A 20,435-nucleotide genomic window follows, 5' to 3' on the forward strand; every position below is an offset into this window, starting at 1 on the left:
TTTTCTAGGGGGAAATCAAAAGGAATCCAGCAGCAGATTGTACTTGCTCAATGATAGCTCTGCTTGCTTTAGAACTGGCAGGGTGCCTTGATTAGTGTGCAGCCCCACAGCATTTGCTGCCAATGGCAGGAAAAATATTGCTCCACTCAGGGAAATGGCTTCGTTTTCTCTTCTAGATTTCTTTTTTCCTCCTCTGTTTCTGTCACATTTGACTAGCAATTGATTGATCTTCCCTATACATGTTCTGCGGTTTCCCAGCTAATGAAGGAATGTTTAAAGGAAGTGGAAAGTCACCGAAGCTTTGTTCTCTCCTACCATAACAATAGGAATTTGTTTCCCATTTGAAGCTCTGATAACCAAATGTGTTTCTCCAGTGACTGTGGTATTTGATTCTTGTTCCATTGAGCTGATTTAATTAGCTGTTACAATGTTAGATAGTTGTCATACACATCACTAACACAACTAACAATGGAGACAGGACAATGAGCCATTTGCCAATAGAGCTTTCTTTCTGTCAGTTGCCCCTCAGTAATTCAGTCCAAACTCAAGATAGCAGCACTGAATCACATATGGAATACTGAGGCATAAGCATCTCACTGTTTGGTGGCTCTTTCATGTAACCACTGTCATTCTTGCAGAACTTGTTGCATTAGAGCATGCTATCTTCCATTATCTGTAGCAGTCAAAAGCATTTGTCAAAGAAAGCAGAGGTTTATGGTATTTTGCATCTCTGCTTGAATTCTTAGCAACTGTTTACATAGTGATGATAAATGTTTTCAAGTATCATTTGACACACAGGTTCAAAGTGGTTTCAAGTGCACAGGCTGTTTTTTGAGTTTAATTTCACTTAGGTTTGTTTTGAATGGGAGTGGGAAGATAGCCTACCCAAAGAGGAGTTGACAACAAGAAAATATGCAGTTCATACAGTGACATCTAGTTTGCCACAAGTGCTTTTCTATCTTCTGACAGACTTGTTGAATTGATTGTGCCTTGCTGCATCAAATAATGCCAAGAAAAGGCAATTGAACTCAAATGCAATCCTTATGCGGAGACTGCTAAGGGGTATGAAAAAATTAAAAGGGAAAATGCAGGCATAACATACTGTGTAAGCCCTAAAGGAAGCTCCAGTTTTCAGTTTCACTTATAATTGGGTGTTTTTCTCATGCATCATAAAATTCTCATCTGAAGCACTGAATGTATTTGCGCAGAAAATCTTTATCTCTCTTATAATTGGTTAACTGTCATGATTTATGCCAGAGTCTTCTGTTAAGAACTGTCGAACTACACTTTCCAGTATTTTGTGGTAGCATGTTTGGGGTAGGGTGGGGTGAGGGAAGAATACTGAGACAAGGATAAGATGTCTTGTTGGTTATGAATATCATCTTCAGATTACGAAGAGTGTCCAATCCTCAGTGGACTCCTGCTGGATGAAGTAGGCCTTTAGTCTAATCCAGCTGGAATGAAGTGATGCATTCATGGGAGCTGCCCTATTGAACACACTGCGGCTTACTCATTTCAGCTCTGGGTTGACAGTCACCATATAGAGCGATTGTGTACATCAGGCATAGACAAAGTGTGGTTCTGTGGCTGCATGTGATTCATAAGCTTGTTTTTGTGGCCCTTGACACCTCAAGCCATGCCCCACTGGAATTTTTCTGGCCAAAGGGTGTGTGTGTATGTGATCATATTGCCTTTCCTGGGAGCCTCTAGAAATGGAATTTGCCTTTTAACAAAGCTTATAGTCCATCCCCTCCTGCACAATTTCAGATGAAAATTCAAAACAAAAAATAGTCTTTTGGCCACTTTGGTTTAGGAGTTGGTGTTTTTTGTTTTGATTTGTTTTGGCATCTTTTGGCATTTTTTAGAGCTACCATGAGGATCCCTGGGGCCAAGTAGCCCCCCCCCCCCCCCGACTTATACATCAAGAAAAGTTAACTATTTCTAGTCCATGCACACAATATGCCAAAGCAGACATGCCTAGGTTGCCACATTCTGGTGGAAAGGTAGCGCCATTTGCTTCACAATATGTCATATGACAGAGTTCCAGGCTTGTTAATTTAAAGTTTCTCTTTCCATTCACATTGTTTTTATGTACCAGTTGTATTTCACATGCCTTTTGCTCCTGTATGTAATAAGCCATCCATTTAGCCTGAACTCACTCCTTAAGATAGAGAGTTTGGCATTGATTTGTGCCTTCAAGTAATTTCTGACTTATGGCACCCCTAAAGCAAACCTATCATAGGATTTTCTTGACAAGATTTGTTCAGAGGGGGTTTGCCTTTGCCTTCCTCTCGGTCTGAGAGTCACCCAGTGGGTTTCCAAGGCTGAGTGAGGATTTGACCCCTGTTTTCCAGAGTCATAGTCCTATGCTCAAACCACTACACCACACTGGATTTCTGAATTTGGTTTAGTGGTGCTCAAAGCAAGTTGTTATTATTGTGTGCTTTGAAGTCATTTCCTGCTTATGGCAAATCTATCACAGGATCTTCAGGGTTATAGTCCAATGCTCAAACCACACCACATTGACTCAATGAAAGGGTTCTAATGTAAATGATGTATTCACCATGTTGACTAGCTACAGTCGGCCCTTCTTATATACGGATTCAAGTATCCACAGTTTGAAAATGTTTTTTTAAAAAGTAGATATTTCAAATATCAAACCTTGATTTTCCAATTTATATAAGGGACAACATTTTGCTATGTCATTATGTTTAATGGGACCTGAGCATCCACGGATTTTGTTATCCACGGGGGATCTTGGAACCAAACCCCAGCATATAACAAGGATCCACTGTACTATGTTGTAGATTCCATTGCCCTGTAATAATGCTGTTCTACATGGTTGCTATGACATAAATCATAGCAGCAAAGTGGAGTCCAGAGCATAGAGGAGTGTTTTCTGAAAAAACAAAGTAAGCAGTAGTCCTGACAACTTTAGAGGAAGTAGTATATGTGTGGTTTTATTGTTTTTGGTAGTAATGTTGTGCTTTACTGCAGTAGTACAAAAATAAACAACTGGGTCCTGATGTTATTTCTAGAAAAACTTTATTGTGATTAAGACTTTATACAATTTTCTATCCCTTCAGCAGAGTAGAGGTACAAAGTAGTGGTACAAACCAAAGTGGGTCGTACTGAAGGTATCTTGGATGGGGGACCCATCTCACATAGTTCTTTTGGAAAAGTTAAGAGAAGTACACTGGTGTCAATCAGTTGTTTTACTCTCAATGATGAAAAACCTAGCAGATGATACAGGAGGAGTACCAAAATATTAAGGAAAACATTTGTGTTCATGTTCAGTTGAAATTCAACCAGCAATCAACTCAGTTATGTACTGCAAGAGAACAATTATGATATTCTGTTTCTCAGAATACAGTACATTTGTTCTGTGCTGTTTTGTTGCAATAGAATATGTGGAAGTTAAATAGAAAAAGCCAAGCACTAACAAAAGATGATTATTAAAATGATAATAAGAAAACAGCAAATTTAACAGCAACAAAAAAGGATTGGTTGTAAGAAAGGTTGGTTGTTTCATAGGTAGCTGCTGAATTGGCTGGAGGCTTTCTAAAGGCTACAGCAAAATAACAGTATTCCATGCATGTGTTAAATTACGGATACTGTTGTTGATGGATGTATAGTTGTTATTCACAATTTGTATATGCTCACTGTATTTAATCAGTTGAACGGTCACTAAAGTCTCACATTTACAAATCTTTAACTGGGTTACACTTTACAAAAATTGTGGTGGGTTGTTCTCATGCACTAACAGTCTGTGCTGTAGCGTGTGGGGTTTTTTTGCATTTGTAGCATTAAATGTTGAACTCCAGCTCATTTATGCATGGGAGACGTGGACAACTGCTCACAGTGAAATCTCCAGCTTGTGCTTCTCCGTGCTGCTTCCTTTCAGCGCTCCTTTCTCTTTGGCGGCTGCCTAACACTGACTCTTCCTGTTAATGGGATTTTCCTTTGTGCTTGATCTAACCATGTGGTAGAACAATACAAATTGAACATGGTTCTGTCAAGCACCATGGAAGGCTCCGTGCTTTCCTGCAGCATGGCATGCTGAGATACTTCTACTGTTTTCAGAAACTTCAGAAGGTGAAAGGTGAGAGCATCCAAAGGTGAGAGTGGAACAGAGGCTGTGTGGTAAAAAGAACTATAATGAATTCCACAAAATTAAAAGGCTGATCGCAAATCTCACATGTTCGTAAAGTACTCTGGGAGGTCTTCCTGCAAATTGCTCACTTGTGAAATAGCTGCAATGCATTATATTAATTCCTCTTAAAAAGCACAGATTGATTATTAAATTATTTTCCAACTTCAGTGGCAAATTTGTGAACAAAATCAATTTGATTAGCTATAGAATGCAAGTGAGTCACAATACCAGGATTCTGTACTGTAGTATTCACACTTGGTTTTTCACTAATCAGTGTTCAGTGTTCAATCATAGAAACAGTGTGTGAAATACATAGTGTCATAGCAAACAGAATAAGTAAAAGCTAAAATACTTATAGTTGATACCTTGGTCCTAGAATACAACTTTCAGCATATTTGTATGCTTTATGCTGTCGTCTCAGAGAAATAGTTATGTTTCAGATGGTAATTTCCTATTTGACATATTTGTTTGTCTATATTGGTAGCTGTCAAGATGTCTTGAGGGAACCCTTTTTCAACTGAGAGGTCATTCACATTATGAAATAACCTGGTGTGGAAAGTGGGTTATTTCCCTGAGTTATCTGCCAAAGGATCCTGATCATTTGCCATGGCAATGGTACCTTTTCTTGCAAGGAACTATGGAGAATAGGGCATTTACCAGCAGCCCTAGTCAGGCTTGTGATCCCTTGCACTACATTAACTTATAGTGTGCCCACAAACACTGCCCAAGGGCTGCATATTGTGGAGAAAATAAGTAGTAAGTGTCACTAACTTTTAAAAATAGCAATAGCAATAGCAAGTACATTTCTATACTGTTTAGCAGTGTACTTAAGCACTCTCTAAGTGGTTTACAAAGTGTAAGCTAATTGCCCCAACAAGCTGTATACTCATTTTAGCGACCTTGGAAGGATGCAAGCCTGAGTCAAGCTTGAGCCCCTGGGCTGGTGTTGAACTCACAAACTTATGGTTTGTGAGTGGGTGGATACAGTACAAGCATTTAACCACTGCACTAGCAGGTGCAGGACCCCCCATTACGAATCTTCCTCTTGAAGAACCTCAGTTCTGTGTCCCAAAAACCCATGTGATTCCCTGAAACTATTTGAAGGCTCATGCCTTATGTAAAAGTGCAAACAATTACTTTTTTCATATTGCTTTGCCTCCTCAGATACATTGTAGAAGAAATGTATTTTTCCTAACCATTTGGTAAGATGAGTGAGGCAACCAAGGAGGAGAAGAGAATATACTCCAAGTTCATTTGGGCCAAATATCTGTACCAAATATCTTGCTTCCCAAGTAGTTATATGCATCCTATGGTAATTTGTCACATGATATGGTCATCTCTCTTCCTCCCTGAATAAGCCTTATAGAATCATAGAATCAAAGAATTGTAGAGTTGGAAGAGACCGCAAGGGCCATCCAGTCCAACCCCCTGCCATGCAGGAAATCTCAATCAAAGTATCCCTGACAGATGGCCATCCAGCCTCTGCTTGAAGACCTCCAAGGAAGGAGACTCCACTACACCCCAAGGGAGTTTGTTCCACTGTCGAACAGCCCTTACTGTCAGGAAGTTCCTCATAATGTTGAGGTGGAATCTCTTTTCCTGCAGTTTGCATCCACTGCTCCTGGTCCTAGTCTCTGGAGCAGCAGAAAACAAGCTTGCTCCCTCCTCAATATGACATCCCTTCAAATATTTAAACAGGACTATCATATCACCTCTTAACCTTCTCTTCTCCAGGCTAAACATCCCCAGCTCCCAATATCATTAGTCTCTATTATTTTAACCAAGAGTAATTCAAGTGGTTGCCTCTTTTGCTTAATGTATGTTTCTGAAAAGTGAGAAGAGAAGCTGATTTCCCTTCTTTGGCAAAGGGGGGAATAGTGCAAGAGCAGGACCTACAGGAAATGGAATTATAGTTTTTACTAAGGTATAAAATATGATATCACTTCATCTGACTTTTGTAATACATATTTTCACTAAAATAACTACTAAAATTAATATACATATGGATAAAGTGCCAATGTGGTACTGTAGATCTTGTTAGTTTTCTTTGAAACTTTTCCCCTCGGTACTAAAGTTCTAAAATAACATTTTTCTCTGCAGCCACCCTCTATTTGATTTTTATAATTGAAGTAATGCTTGCACATAATCCATTAGATTGTACCTCTTGAATTGCACCATATCCACTTAAAGCCTCATGAGAGCATGTTGATAAAGTAAGGCATGTAGAGATGGATGGACACATATAACTGGTGCTGCAGCCAGATGGCTGGCTTTCACATTAGTTTCCCTAATGGGAATAACATGATAGAGCTGCCACCTGTCCAAGAGATCTCAAGGCTCAAGTTAAAGAGTAAATTTCCTCCTGTTGGAAGCTGATTGCTGCTGTCTTGCAGGCTGATAGGTATCTTAGAGCACTTGATGATGGCATGTGGTGTTTATCACCTCACACTCCACAATTCTTTAGATATTTCACATTTAAAATTTTAATGTACACATATACAGTGAATAAGCAACCTCTTCTTGTTGTAGCTATTTCACCTGTATAAAGCAAAAGAGTAGACATACCACATTTTTCCTAGCTGAATTTTTTTTTTTACTAAAACAGAAGAAAAGCTCAGAGCTCAAGTGTCATACCTTGCACCTTTTTTATTGTTCTTTGCCCTCAAGTCATTTCTGACTTATGGTGAGCCTGAAGTGAACCTATCATGGGGATTTGTTTTGGCAAGATTTGCCTTAATCTGAGAGTTTGCAACATCCCAAGGTCACCCAGTGAGTTTCCAAGACCAAGTGGGAATTCAAACCGTGGTCTCCAGAGTCATAGTCCAATGCTCAAACCACTACATCTCTCTTCTTCTTTTTAGGCATGTTTAAAAATTCAGTAAACTTTCCAGATTTTAGTATTGTGTTTCCCACTTGTAATGGATAGACTCAGTGTAATGACTCAGATATTAAATGTGCCTGGTACATCATTCAGCTGTAAAATTCTAAGTATACAGTATGCACACTCCTCGGTTGTTTTGAATTGATATACGGTATTAGTTTACAGGTAAACATAATTATGCTATATCTTAACTGAATGAATAAAGGATAACCCATTAAGGATTCTGTTCTATAAAGAAATGGCAATTCTCTGTCAAGGTGACCAATACTTCTGTGATGTATTTTGGAAGTGTATGGTGGTATGCTATGGTAGAGTTACACTAGATATGCTGGAACACTTGGGTGAAACTAGTGCAATATTCATCTTTTTCCTTGGAAGAGCAGACCACCCACCCCCAAGCTAAGTAACATATTACTTCTGAAAATCTCAAGTTTTCAAATATACTTGCCGATGTAGCACAGAGGTGGAGGGGCAGCTGTTTGACAAACAAAAGTCAGAACTCTGTGTGGGAACTGTTTGTGTGGTTTTTCAGACTTCGGCCTGTGTATTGAAAGTGACATTCACTGAATGAATAAATACTCAGTGCAAAATTGAGTGGTTTACATGCTCCAGTGTGTGATCATTGGCATGTCTCTTTGCCATGCACAAACTAGATGTGATAGGATAGGCATATGTATTTGTTCATGTGTCTGTCTCATTCATACATAAAATGGAAATGGGGGTGGAGGATCTACTTTTAAAACTGAAGGGGGGGGGAATACCCTTCCCTGCCTAACCTCACTGCTCTCTGGTTTGGCTCAGTTCTAATATCAAAGCTGGGGCAGCAGAAAAGTGCTTGAAGCAATGAAGCATAGTGAAGCATGCATGGGGAATAAGTACTGACTGACCCTGTTGCATCTAGTTTTACTCTGCTAAAAGGGAGACAGAAAGAGATAAGTTTGGTTCAGTGTTAGATTACAAAGAGTGAGGCAAAGTCTCATTCGTATTCCTTTCTGTATCACAGTCTCATATTTGGTGCACTATCTCCCCCCCCCCCTTATTAAGTGCTGAGGGTTTTTAATATCTTAAATATTAAGTTGGGGCTTTTTTGGTACTTAACTTTTGAATACTGTATACATCAAAGCATTGAGATAATTGCCTGATAAATAACTGATCCTATGATTTAATTGTAATTTGAAACCAATTGTCACAGAGACAAAAAGAACTACATGGTCCTTAACAAAAGTGGCACACACGTAGAAGCCCTAATGTATTGTGAAGAAACTCCCCAAGCTGCTTTTGCAGGGTAACCAAAAATGTATGTTTAATCCATTGGGATCTGGAATAAAATGTTTGTTTATCCTTGTCCTCTATCAGAAATATTCATATTCAGGTTTTAGTCAGCCAGCCATTTTTTGTTATACCAAGGTTGGGGAAAGTGCAGCTCTCATTCTGCTCAGTGCACAAACTCCACTTTTGCTGCTCTCTGATGACCCTCATGACCCCTATATTTTTTTTAAAGAAAACTGTTTGCCAATTTCTGGATGATTTTTCATCCCCAAGCTGGCCAACCCTCTTGTCCAACTGGCAGAAAATGTGGCAGTTTAAGTCATTTCTGGTATCCCTGAATGTTCTGACATAGCCCATGGAGCTATGAGGTGAAAATCTGCGCACACACACAAATACTGCTATGAGTCTGAAAACTTTATGGGCCCAGGCAGGACAGTTCTTCTTCACTGAGAACTCCTTGGTTTTCGTGTTTTCTGTTTTCAACTGATACTTAATGTGCTATTGTTTTTGCAGGCCACCAATCATGCTCAGACTTTGGGAGGAAGGCTCCCTTTGAAGCCTTTCCCAAAAATTATGTAATTCCACAGTCATATAGGAGTCACGCAAGCATGTTTTTTTGCCTTCCTCTCCTTTGTTTCCTAGTGACTCCATTTTGATTCCAGTCTTTTTGCTATGCAGCCTGTTGTTACAGAAGGTTGTTATTCATTATGGATTGTATGTATTGTTTCCTCAAAATAGGCATAATGGTAGAGATTTCAGTTCATTATCCTATATCTGTTACTTAGGAGATAAGTGCACCAATTTTCATTCCTTATTTTCCTGTTTTTTAAAAGATCTGGGAGAAGGCTGGGTCAGGTACGGGTTGAGTACTGCCCAGGGATGGAGCTGTGTGATACAATCCGTCCCTGTGAGTTTACATCCCATGGCTAGCATGGGAATGAAAGGTGCAGTTCTAATCTCCTAAAATGTAAACAAATTGTAGTGTATAATTGGAGGAGGGGTAAATTTATAGTTATAGAAATATGAAAAAATGGGGTCACCCACTACCACTACTACTACTACTACTACTACTACTACCTTATTTTTACTACTGGTGTAGCTGCCTCGATCCTGTGGGAGAGGCAGGATACAATATTATTATTATTATTTGTATCCCACTTTTCTCAAAAGTTTGGGACCCAAAGAAGCTATAGGTTGCTATTTTCACTTAGTTAACATTAAACTCTATTGCTGGGAACACCTTCAGCTGGACTTTTAAAAATGCAAAATATAATGCAAAATTCATATCAGACTTTTAAAAATTATGTAAGTGTAAGTAGACAAATTATTGAAGGGACCGGAAGGGCAAAGTGAAGTTATTGTGGGTGTGCATGAGCTTTGTCTTGCATATTAAATAGATGAAGGAGAAGTGTTGATATTCTAATTAAACATACTGTACTTTCTCTGCAGGAAATTCTGTTTATTTTGATAGAATTAAATGCCAAGTAAGCATTCTTATTTTAATTTCTACTTAATGATTCACCTATAGTTCATATATGAAAAAACTTTTCCATCAGGTAACCCCTGTGGTTACCTGATATGGTCAGTGAACTGTCAATGGGACATGATTATGCTCAGGGACACTAGAAGGTCTCTAGCCCTGTTTGCTGTACAGAAACCATCTGTGACTAATGTAAATCGTGTGGAAGAACTTGAGGAGATATTGTTCTGTCAAATAAGCAAGCCCAATTTAGAGCTTTAAAAGACAGAATCAGCACATTAAATTTTACCTGGAAGTTAAATAGTAGTGAGTATTACAAGTGCTTAAGGACTTGGGTGGTACTAGGTAGCAAATAATGTATTTTGGTGAGTTGAAGAACTGATAATTTTGTTGTTTCATACATAATAATACTACATGAAACATTCTGTGTGGTAGCATTTGTCTGTTCATTGCTGTCAACTCAGCTTTGACTTATGGCGACCCCATGAATGAGAGACTCCTAAGTCACCCTCTAATCAACAGCACTTCTCAGGTCTTGCAGACCCAGGGCTGTCATTTCTTTGATTTGAGTTTATCCACCTGGAATGTGTTCTTCCTCTTTTCCTACTGGTTTCTCCCTTGCCAAGCATTACTGTCTTTCTAGTGAGTCATGTCTTCCCATAATATGTGCAATTTAGTTTAGTCATGTTGGTTTCTAGGAACAGTTCAAGTTTGATTTGCTCTGGGACCCATTTATTTGTCTTTTTGGTAGTCTATGGTATCCATATAACTCTCCTCCAACACCACATTTCAAATGAGTTGATTTTCTTCCTATCGGGTTTCTTCACTGTCCAGCTTTCACAATTTATACATATAAATTGGAAATATGATGGGATGGACTATTCTGGCTTTTATATTAAATGGTATATCTTCACACTTTGAGATCTTGTCTAGCTCTTTCCAAGTCCTCATCTTTTTACGATTTCTTGACTGCAATCACCATTTTGATTAATGACTGAGCCAAGTTATAGACTTTTTTTTACTGTCTCAAGGCTTTCATTCTCTACTTTAAAATTAAAATAAAGTTATGTAAATCATATGTAGTCCTTATTTTTGTTTTTTTAATGTTCAGCTGTCAACCTGCCTGCCTTTGCATTTTCTTCCTTGACTTTCTTCAGTAATCACATAAAATATTTGCTATTTTCTGATGGTAGTGTTTGCATATCTTAAATTGTTGATGTTCCTTCTTCCAATTTTCACACTTCTTTTCTCATCCAGGTTTGCATATGATATGTTCAGTATACAAGTTAAACAGAGAGGGTGATAAAATGCAGCATTTGTACAGATCTATATGTCATGTATGCAGCTTCTCTGGTTTATGGTGAGAGAAAGCACAAGCAAAGTTCTCAAACTGAATTAAGAATGCTAAAATTAATTAAGATCTCTTTACACAAATTTTTATTAAAGACCTTTCAAGAGTATGCAGATCAATTGAACAATTTTGCCTTCTAGTTTTTTGCCTTTCCAAAATGCCCTTTCTAAAAGGTTGTGTTTCTCAAATAAGTGAATCAGACATTGACAAATAGGTGTTGCAATTACAGATGACTTATACAGTCCTAGAAAAGTTACAAACGCTTGGGTTTATTAGGATGACTGAACATAACAAATGATTTCTGAAAAATATTTAGTTGATCCCATAATTAACTATGAAGGGAATAAGCAAGCACTGCTGGTTGAATCTGTGCTGATAACTCTTTGATTATCTATCCATTAATACTTTCACTGCCATAAGTGTGAAGATCATGTTTAAAGTTCTTGTTAGTTCTTTTTTTTAAAAAAATTGGAAAGGCTGGTTCATTGAGAATAAACTGGATGTGCATATAATTAAAACAAGTCAAGAATTGTACGCTGAATTGCTATTTTTATTCAATATAAGAAATACCACTTATGGTTAAAGTGCAAACCATTCCTACTCATGTTACTTTCTTATGCACTGTTCTCACGCTGTTTAATAAAATATATATCCTTGCAAAGCAGACTCATACGTTTTGATTATAGACATTGTCAAAACTGATTGAGTGTCTTGTGACAGTGAATTGGTATTAAAGCTGAGAAATATATTTTCTGAAAGGTAAAAAGGGATTGGAAAAGTTTTCCAAGAGAAGAGACATGTCTGCAGTCTCTTAGAATTACACTGGAGTAAATTGCTGGAGCCACTTCACAACAAAATAAAGATTTCAGTTCATTCTTTTTGATTCACCAAGGAAACACAAGTACTCTCTTCTCCAGAAGTAATTTGTGATGGCTATTTCACTGTGCACTTATTTATCTGGAAATATTAAATTTTACAGGTTCAGAGGACTACAGGAGTAAGTTCACTGGGGAATGCTTCATGGACCTGGTCTGCCCTGAAAAATGCCGCTGTGAGGGAACAATTGTAGACTGCTCTAACCAAAAGCTCACTCGACTTCCTAGTCACCTCCCAGAATATACAACAGACCTGTAAGTGTGGCGATTTTGGGGGGAAAGACCACAAAATGCTCCACTACTGGAGTAATTGAGTTGCTTGGGGATTTTTTTGCTAGCCGAGCTTAGATGTTATCCAAGGTTTCAAAGGGCATTGTGATACAACTGCAATATTGTCTCCTTAGGTTTTGAGTGCTGCCTTGGAGTAAAAATCAGTAATATATACAATAAATCTTATTACTTCATAACTGTACTCACACCTGCTTTCTGATTTCAAGATTCTTTTAAGTAAAAGGCTTGCTTTTATATGCAGGGGCAGGGAGCAGTTCTGGAACCCTATAGGAAGTGCAGTTCGCCTTCAAAAGTGGCTATGGTCCCTTTTTTGGTAAAAAAAAAAACACCAGAAGGGGGTGAAACCTGAAATGGATTTCTAGTCACTTCTAGTTTCATTGTGGGTGTGGGCGTGTGACACATGATGGATCTTCAGGACAGGTATTGACATCCAAGCTGATCAAATTTGTCAACCCTGTTTTAAAAGAAATATTCATAGTCCCTTCAAAGTGCCCTCTAGTGAACCCCCCACTGTTTTTGGCATCCTCTAGTGGGCTCACTTGGCTGAAGTTGCTGAATAGCAGTCCTCCAATCAGTGCCAGATAACTGGGAAATTAATATCCCACAATGTGTCAGAATGGCACTGTGTTGGCACCACTGCTGGAAATTAAAATGGTAGCGAGACCCAGCAATCTGGTGTTGTTTAGAGCACCAACTAAAAGGGGGAGGGGAATTAAAGGGCCAAACTCAGATGTTAGAAGTGGACCCTCCCCATCTGCCAGAGCCCTGTGGACACCAAATGCTTGTGCTGAATGTGCAGCTTTAAATTATAGGAAGTGTGGTGTGTGACAAATTCAGGAGCTTATGCTTATATTCAAATACAGCTATTCAGAATGTTAATTTATATGACAAATATTTACATAGCCATAGCAAAGGAATTCTGTAAAGAATAATTAAATTAACCAATCAATTTGTAAATGCAAAACATTTATCACATTTGGAGGTTGCTTCCAAACAATGACAATATATTCATCTGACTATTTACCTGACAAATTCTGAAAACTAAGCAGTATGTCTTATGTCTGAAATTCATATCAATATTATAAATAGGGGGCTAAAGCCAACATTAGCCTGACTTGTTAGGAAGAATGGCATTTGGTAGTCATAACCAACATTTCAGTAAGGATTGCTTCTGAACAATGAATAATATATTAATCTGATTATTTATATGACAAATTCTAAAAACTAAGCAGTATATCTTGTCTGATATTCAGATCAATATTATAAATAGGGGGCTAAACCCAACATTAATCCTACTCTTTGGGAAGAATGAAACTTGATAGTCATAACTAACATTTCAGTAAGTTTACTCTAGATAGGGGCTAGTGTTCATCTTAATCCAAGGGTGATAGAAAAAAATTGCTTTTTGATGCATTTACATTCTGCCTTTCCTCCGAGGTGCTTAAGCCAGAGTGCATGGTTTTATCCCAGTTTTATCCTCATCACAATCCTTTTTTGTAGATAAAGGCCTGTTACAGACTGCCAAAATAAAGCTGCTTCGGGTCTCTTTGGAGATATGCTATTTAAATGATGCATGGGTCCTAAGAGTCCGGAGGTCGCGCAAAAGCCACATTCCATTCCTAAGCACTGGAGTGCAGCTTTGGTGCAGCTTCTGGATTCTTAGGATGCACGCATCATTTAAACAGCATACCTCCAAAGAGACCCGAAGCAGCTTTATTTTGGCAGTCTGTAACAGGCCATTGTGTGGGGAGTGACTGACCCAAGATGGTCCAGTAAACTCATAGTTGTGGGAGAATTTGGGTTTTATTCCTTGTCACAGTGCTATGCTGTCTGTCTGTCTGTCTGTCTCTTTGTTTTATATTATATCCTGCCTTTCTCCCAGCATGTGATCTGTGTCTTTGTTGTTATTATTTGTGCAAAAGATATACATGCTATGTAGGTATGTCTAATTCTGTAGACTTAGTTTTACATGATTTTATTGTTGTTTCTTCTAAGGCGTTTACATGACAATGACATTTCTGTTCTGGAAGCAACTGGAATATTCAAGAAGCTACCCAGCCTACGAAAGATGTAAGTTCTGTTTCTTTTTAATTGCTGATATAGTCATAGTGGCTCAGATGCAAACAGATGTACATTCAAATAAGATCCACTCAAATGTTGTGCAGTTTTCTTCCAAATGAACATACACAGAATCCATTATACTATTAAGTAGTTCACAGTAAAAAATCAGTAAAGAAAACACATTGCTTCAGCATCCAAAATAGAAAATGACTCAGTGTGAACAGGAACCAGATGAAACACGAGCTGCTAATAGGGTTGCTAGTTTAGAATCATCACAGGCCCCGATGTCCAGGCCAAAACCTGAAACCCAGGGATGGCCACTGGTGTTGTCATAAAGTGTTGTTATACATTAAGTATAACAGGTGCTCAAAGCTTGTCATTATGATTGGGGGGTGGGCTGGGTTTGGGGATTTTTCTTTTTTAATTATAATTTTAACTCTATCCTGTGTTATTTTATACTGTTGTAATCCATTTTGATTCCTTGAGAAAAAGCGGAATATAAATTATTATTATTAGAACATGCACACACAAACCAACAATGGGCAGTTCCCAGATCAAGATGCTTATCCTTTTCAGCTACTTAGGAAAATAGGATAAGAAACATTTAATCTAGCCTCCTTTCTTCTGGCCAGAAGATGGGCTCTGAGCAAAGCTGCCGGGGAGTCCTGGCACTGGGAGGCAAGGAGGAAGTGACTAAGTAAATGCAGCAACAAGTCTTTACAAGTTGCAGCAACAAATCAATTGGATATTTTAGCAAGTCAATGCTCTACTAGTTTGAGCTGGACATTTTCACACATCCCTTTCTACTTACCTGGAGCTGATCCCATCTAAAATGCAGATGGAATAATAATAATAATAAATATAATAATAATAAATTTATTTATATACCGCCTTTCAAAAAAGATCAAAGCAGTTTACAAAATTACATAAAAACACATAAAATGCACAAACTATTTACACAAGCAAATAAATAAAATTCCATCCTTCATCCCTTAAGTAAAATACAACCGTCATTAAACATTAAACAAAATTACGTAAACAATTACATAAAATACATAAACGATTTGCATAAGCAAATAAATAAAATACCTAAACAAAACATAATATATACAACTAAAATTCCATCCCTCATCCCTTAACAAAATACAATCATCATTAAACACTAATAATAATAATAATAATAATAAACCAGAGGTGCTTTCCTCTCTCTTGCCTCCTTACAGTCTCTTCTGCCTGCAAGGTTGTTAAAGCAGAGCAGAAGGGTGGGACTGGTGGATGATGGGTGATGGTCTCCAGGAGCCTTCAGGCCTCAGCTTCCCTTGCCTCCTTGCATCCTCATCTCCTGCCTGTAAATAACACATGCAAATTGGAGACTTGGGGCAGACCCTGAGATCTGGCAACTCTAGCTGTTAGTAATAAAATATTTATTAATGAATCTGAATCCCTTTCAGTTTGGCTTCAAGCCTAGTTTTGGAAATAGCCTTAGCAGATAAACTATATCAGAAAATGGAGAAGATGTGTTTAGGCCCTGGGTATCCTGTAACTCCCATCTTTCGATATGACCTTGCTATAACTTAGAGTTATCATTGGATTCCCTGTTAAAAGTGCAGCAGTGATTTCTTTGATTGAACAGCTGTTCTTATCTAATTGCTGTGCTAGGAGGGGATCCTCACTACCAGAGAAACTTGCCAGCAATTTGCAGAACTATGCAAAAAAATATATGCATGTGGGCACAGAATGACATCAAGTAGGCACAAAGAAGTTGAGGCTTCCTTACCTTAGCCTGGCAGTCCAGTAGACAAAACAGTGTTCTAAAAAGATTAGTAGGATCTAGTAGGATTACCGTCCCTTGTTGAAACAGCTTCACTGGCTACTAGTTTGTTTCCAGGCACAATTCAAAGTGCTGATCATGATCTATAAAACCCGACATGGCTTAGGTCTAGACTGTTTGAGTTAAGACCCCAGTTCTGATGATTGTAAGGTCGGAAGATTGGCAGTTCAAGGTCCTAGTGACACATGAAGGGGTGAGCCCCCATGACTAGTCCCAGCTTCTGCCAACCTAGCAGTTCAAAAGCATGCAAATGCAAGTAGATAAATAGGTACCACTTCATGGGAAGGTAAACAGCATTCTGTACAATTATTCTGGTCTCATGACCAGAGAGTCGTCTTTGGACAACGCTGGCTCTTAGGCTTAGTAACAGAGATGAGCACCACTCCCTACAGTTGGCTACAACTAGACATTCACGTCAAAGGAAAACCTTTACCTTTACTTTAATGCCCCATACAAACTTGCTAGAGCCCTAAGACCTTTAGGAGAAGGTTGTCTCTTAGTCCTGCCACCATCACAGGCTTGCTTGGTGACAACACAAGAGACAGCCTTCTCAGTATCTGCTCCCACCCTCTGGAACTCCCTCCCACAGGAGGCTAAGCTATCCCCCTCCCTGCTTGCCTTTCATCAGCAAGCTAAGATATTTTTATTTAAGAAAGCATGTTAACATATAATCATGCTAGATTGGCTTTTGTGTGCAGTGTGTGTGATGGTCATACCTTTTAGTTTTTGTATATTTTTATGTGGTTTTATATGGTTTTTTGATGTTTTTGTTGTAATGTTTTTTGAGATGCTTTTTACCAGTGAAGCACCTTGGGTCCCTTCTAAGAAAAAGGTGGCATACAAATGAAAGAAAGAAAGAAAGAAAGAAAGAAAACCACTAGCCTATTACATAGCATATATTTTGATGCAAACAAGAAAGAGCAGCAGCTCCATGTGTAATATTTGACTATACCAGCGTATCTACATTCCTTATGGTTTAGGCTAGATGATTCCAACATCCCTTGAGATGCCTGTTGAAGTAGCATCCAGTATGTTCTGAGAAGTAGGCATAGGTCAGCAGCCCTTGGACAAAGGCACTTTCTTTGGTCCTCACCTTAAGAATAGAATAAGGTTCATTCTTATTGGTTGTGATGTGCAACAAAGTACTTTCTGTTTGACAAACCTAGTCCACCCACTACTAAGAGGATTCTCTGTTGGCTGCAGGTCAGTGAGCTTTCTGTATACACACATTTCATCCAGTAAGTCTCTATGGCGGGGTACAAACCGCCGCTTTGCGGCGGTCCGCCGCCGCCGCCATTTGCTCCGCGCGGGAGCCGCAGCAGCCAAACCGCGCGACTCCCGCGCGGAGCAAAAAAGAAGCTCCATTTCGGAGCTTCTTTTTGCGGCGCCTCAATGACGTCGCGAGGCCCCTGGCACGGAGTCGCGACGTCATAGGCGCCGCGACACGTCTGGACGCTGTGCGTCCAGTACGTAAAGATGGCGGCGCCCATGTAGAAGGGGCGCCGCCATCTTGTACGTATACAATACGTACTAGGGTTAGGGGGGTGCGGAAGCACCGCCCCTTCCTAACCCTAGTACGTATTGTATACGTACTAAATGGCGGTTTGTATCCCGCCAATAAGATCATCTTATTCACTCTTGGTTTGTGCCTGTCTTGATATCCAACTAATCTTGCAGAGAGAGGCCTGGAGTGATTCCAGTCTAGCTCAGGATAGTTGTCAATTTCCTTTTCTCATGGTGAAAAGAATATATACTTTTAAAATATATTATTCCTATACATGAATATTTTAATATGTGGTGGGATCTTTCAATTCGTTTGTCTCCTGTATTGTGCAAAATATATGTATCATTGAAAAAATACTACTTAATACAAACATAGTAGAACTTTGAAAAGGAATGTAGTATAGCAAGTTAATTCTTGTCTGTTCTTGTTGTTGAGCTTGATGTGCTACATTCACATCTGAAACAAATTCATAATGTGCTAACGTTGAGTTGCCTGTACCTGCTGCCCAAAGTTAAATTGAGAGGAAACCATATAGCTAGTATATTTATATATGGATGTCTCTTTTTCTCCTTTCCCATGTCCATGAATAACTAAACATCTGGTGCTTACTATTCATTTCTGACTATGCAAGGTCTCAGTTCCAAACTGGCTTGGATCTCATTTCTCAACTCTATTCCAAATAGTGTGTCTGGTGGTGTTTAGTAGAGCTTGGTTAAAAACAAAACAAAAAAATCAGAACAATTTACATAGTTTTTGGAAATCTGGAATTCTATGCATAACATTCTGAAGAAGTCATCTAGGTCTAAAGTGGGGTCCACAAACCTAGAATGGAAAATATATGTCAGGATGCTGATGTTTGATGCACCTTTAATGTTGTAGTTATGGAAATATACTTCATATTTTATGTATTTCATGAAAGATTGTAATAATCTGGAACTGGTTATGTCTCCTTTTAAATGCTGATTTTCAAAGCAGGATTGATTTTCAATATGCATGAAATGTTCCCATTTAGTATTTTATATCTTTTTGAAGCAGTAAATTCTCGATGCTTTACTCTTGGCAAAGATAAGAATCTAAGAGTACAGGTGTAGTTCAGATATGTGCACTCTAGCAGCAAGAGGTAATAGCCTTGCAGTTCATCATAAAACTACCTGGTTCAGATTTAATACCAATGGCAGCAAGCAGAAAGTTCTCATTGTGGCAGTGTTTTGTTTTGTTTTGTTTTTTGTTTGTTTGTTTGTTTGTTTTTTGCCCCATTACAAAAGAAGATATCTCATGCAGTTCAATGTTCAAGCAGAGACTTGCCTGGAAACCACTTTTTTTGTTTACAGTTTTCTTTCCTAAAAATCATGAATCTCCCTTGTCTGCCAGCTCTTGTTTAAAATTCCAAATTCAGTTTTGCAGAATATAATCTTTAAAACCAAAAGAGATTAGACACAGATTTGCTATAAACTGTTTCATGGGGTTTGCATAATGACACTAATGTACTGCACTCCTCTTTTTTTTAGGGCAATGTTATTTATTAGCAATACTACTTACTTTCTAAATTGTGATTCTTGTTATATGCCTTCAAGTCATTCTCATTTACTAATGAGCCCCATTCAATATGTTGGCTGTCACCTTGAAAGACAACCCTAAGATGAACCTATGATGGGTTTTCTGGGCAAGAATTGTTCAGATGGGCTTTTGCCTTTGTCTTCCTTTGAGGCTGAGAAAGTGGGACTTACCCAAAGTCACCCAGTGGGTTTCCACAGCCAAGTGGGGATTTGTACCCAGGTCTCCAAAGTCATAGCCCAATGTTCAAATCACTACACCATGCTGGCTCCCTTCAAAATGGCTTTTCATGAATATGGGTAGCCTTTCTATGGTGATCCACACTCTAGAAACATTTATGTTTACTGGTGTAAGCTGTCATATCAGTGGCTGCCCTTGAAAACACTGAAAATTTCACACGGTACCAAATTCATCTGTGATATGTGACTAGTTCATCATAGCCCTGCCCACTTGTTCTCTATTTGTACTATTAACTGTAGTACATGCGCTGGTAACCTCAAGACTTGATTTTTGCAATGCACTCTACATGGGGCTACCCTTGTGCCTAGTCCGGAAACTCCAGTTAGTACAGAATATGGCAGCCAGGTTGGTCACAGGAACAGCAAGGAGTGACCATATAACACCAATACTGAAGTCACTCCACTGGCTGCCAATCAGTTTCCGGGCACAGTACAAGGTGTTGGTTATCACCTTTAAAGCCCTACATGGCTTGGGCCCAACCTATCTGGGCCCAACCTATCTGCTTCCATATAATCCGCCCTGTACACTCAGGTCCTCTGGGAGGAATTTATTACAGCCCTTAAAGACCAGGTTGACAGCGACCTCCCAGAGGACATTCTCTGCAGCCGCTCCCAATTTATGGAATGGCCTGCCGGACGAGATCCGTCAAATTACCAATCTAGAGAGCTTTAAAAAAGCCATTAAGATGGATCTCTTCCGGCAAGCCTTCCCGGAATAAAATGCTCGGCCACAAATAAGACTTCCCATCCAGCAAACTCTGCCTATGATGATTTTTATTTAGCTCTTAGTTTTTAATCTTACATTGTTTAATCTTGTTTTAAGGGGGGGTATTATGTATATATGGATGTATTTTAACCTGTTGTACGCCGCTTTGATTGCCTGGCAAAAAGCGGGATAGAAATAAAAATTTTATTATTTATTATTATTATTATTTGGAAAAGGTGG

General features: G+C 38.8%; 1 protein-coding gene across 1 annotated transcript in view; it reads left to right on the plus strand.

The window, feature by feature from the left end:
* SLIT3 (slit guidance ligand 3) overlaps positions 1-20,435 on the plus strand; it is a 612,784-nt gene that overhangs the window by 437,645 nt on the left and 154,704 nt on the right. The window contains 2 exon segments of the mRNA XM_042452193.1: positions 12,114-12,264; positions 14,296-14,370. Of these exon segments, the coding sequence (XP_042308127.1) occupies positions 12,114-12,264; positions 14,296-14,370 (226 nt within the window).

The sequence above is a fragment of the Sceloporus undulatus genome, chromosome 2 (genome assembly GCF_019175285.1).
Source record: "Sceloporus undulatus isolate JIND9_A2432 ecotype Alabama chromosome 2, SceUnd_v1.1, whole genome shotgun sequence".
NCBI classification, from domain to species: Eukaryota; Metazoa; Chordata; class Lepidosauria; order Squamata; family Phrynosomatidae; genus Sceloporus; species Sceloporus undulatus.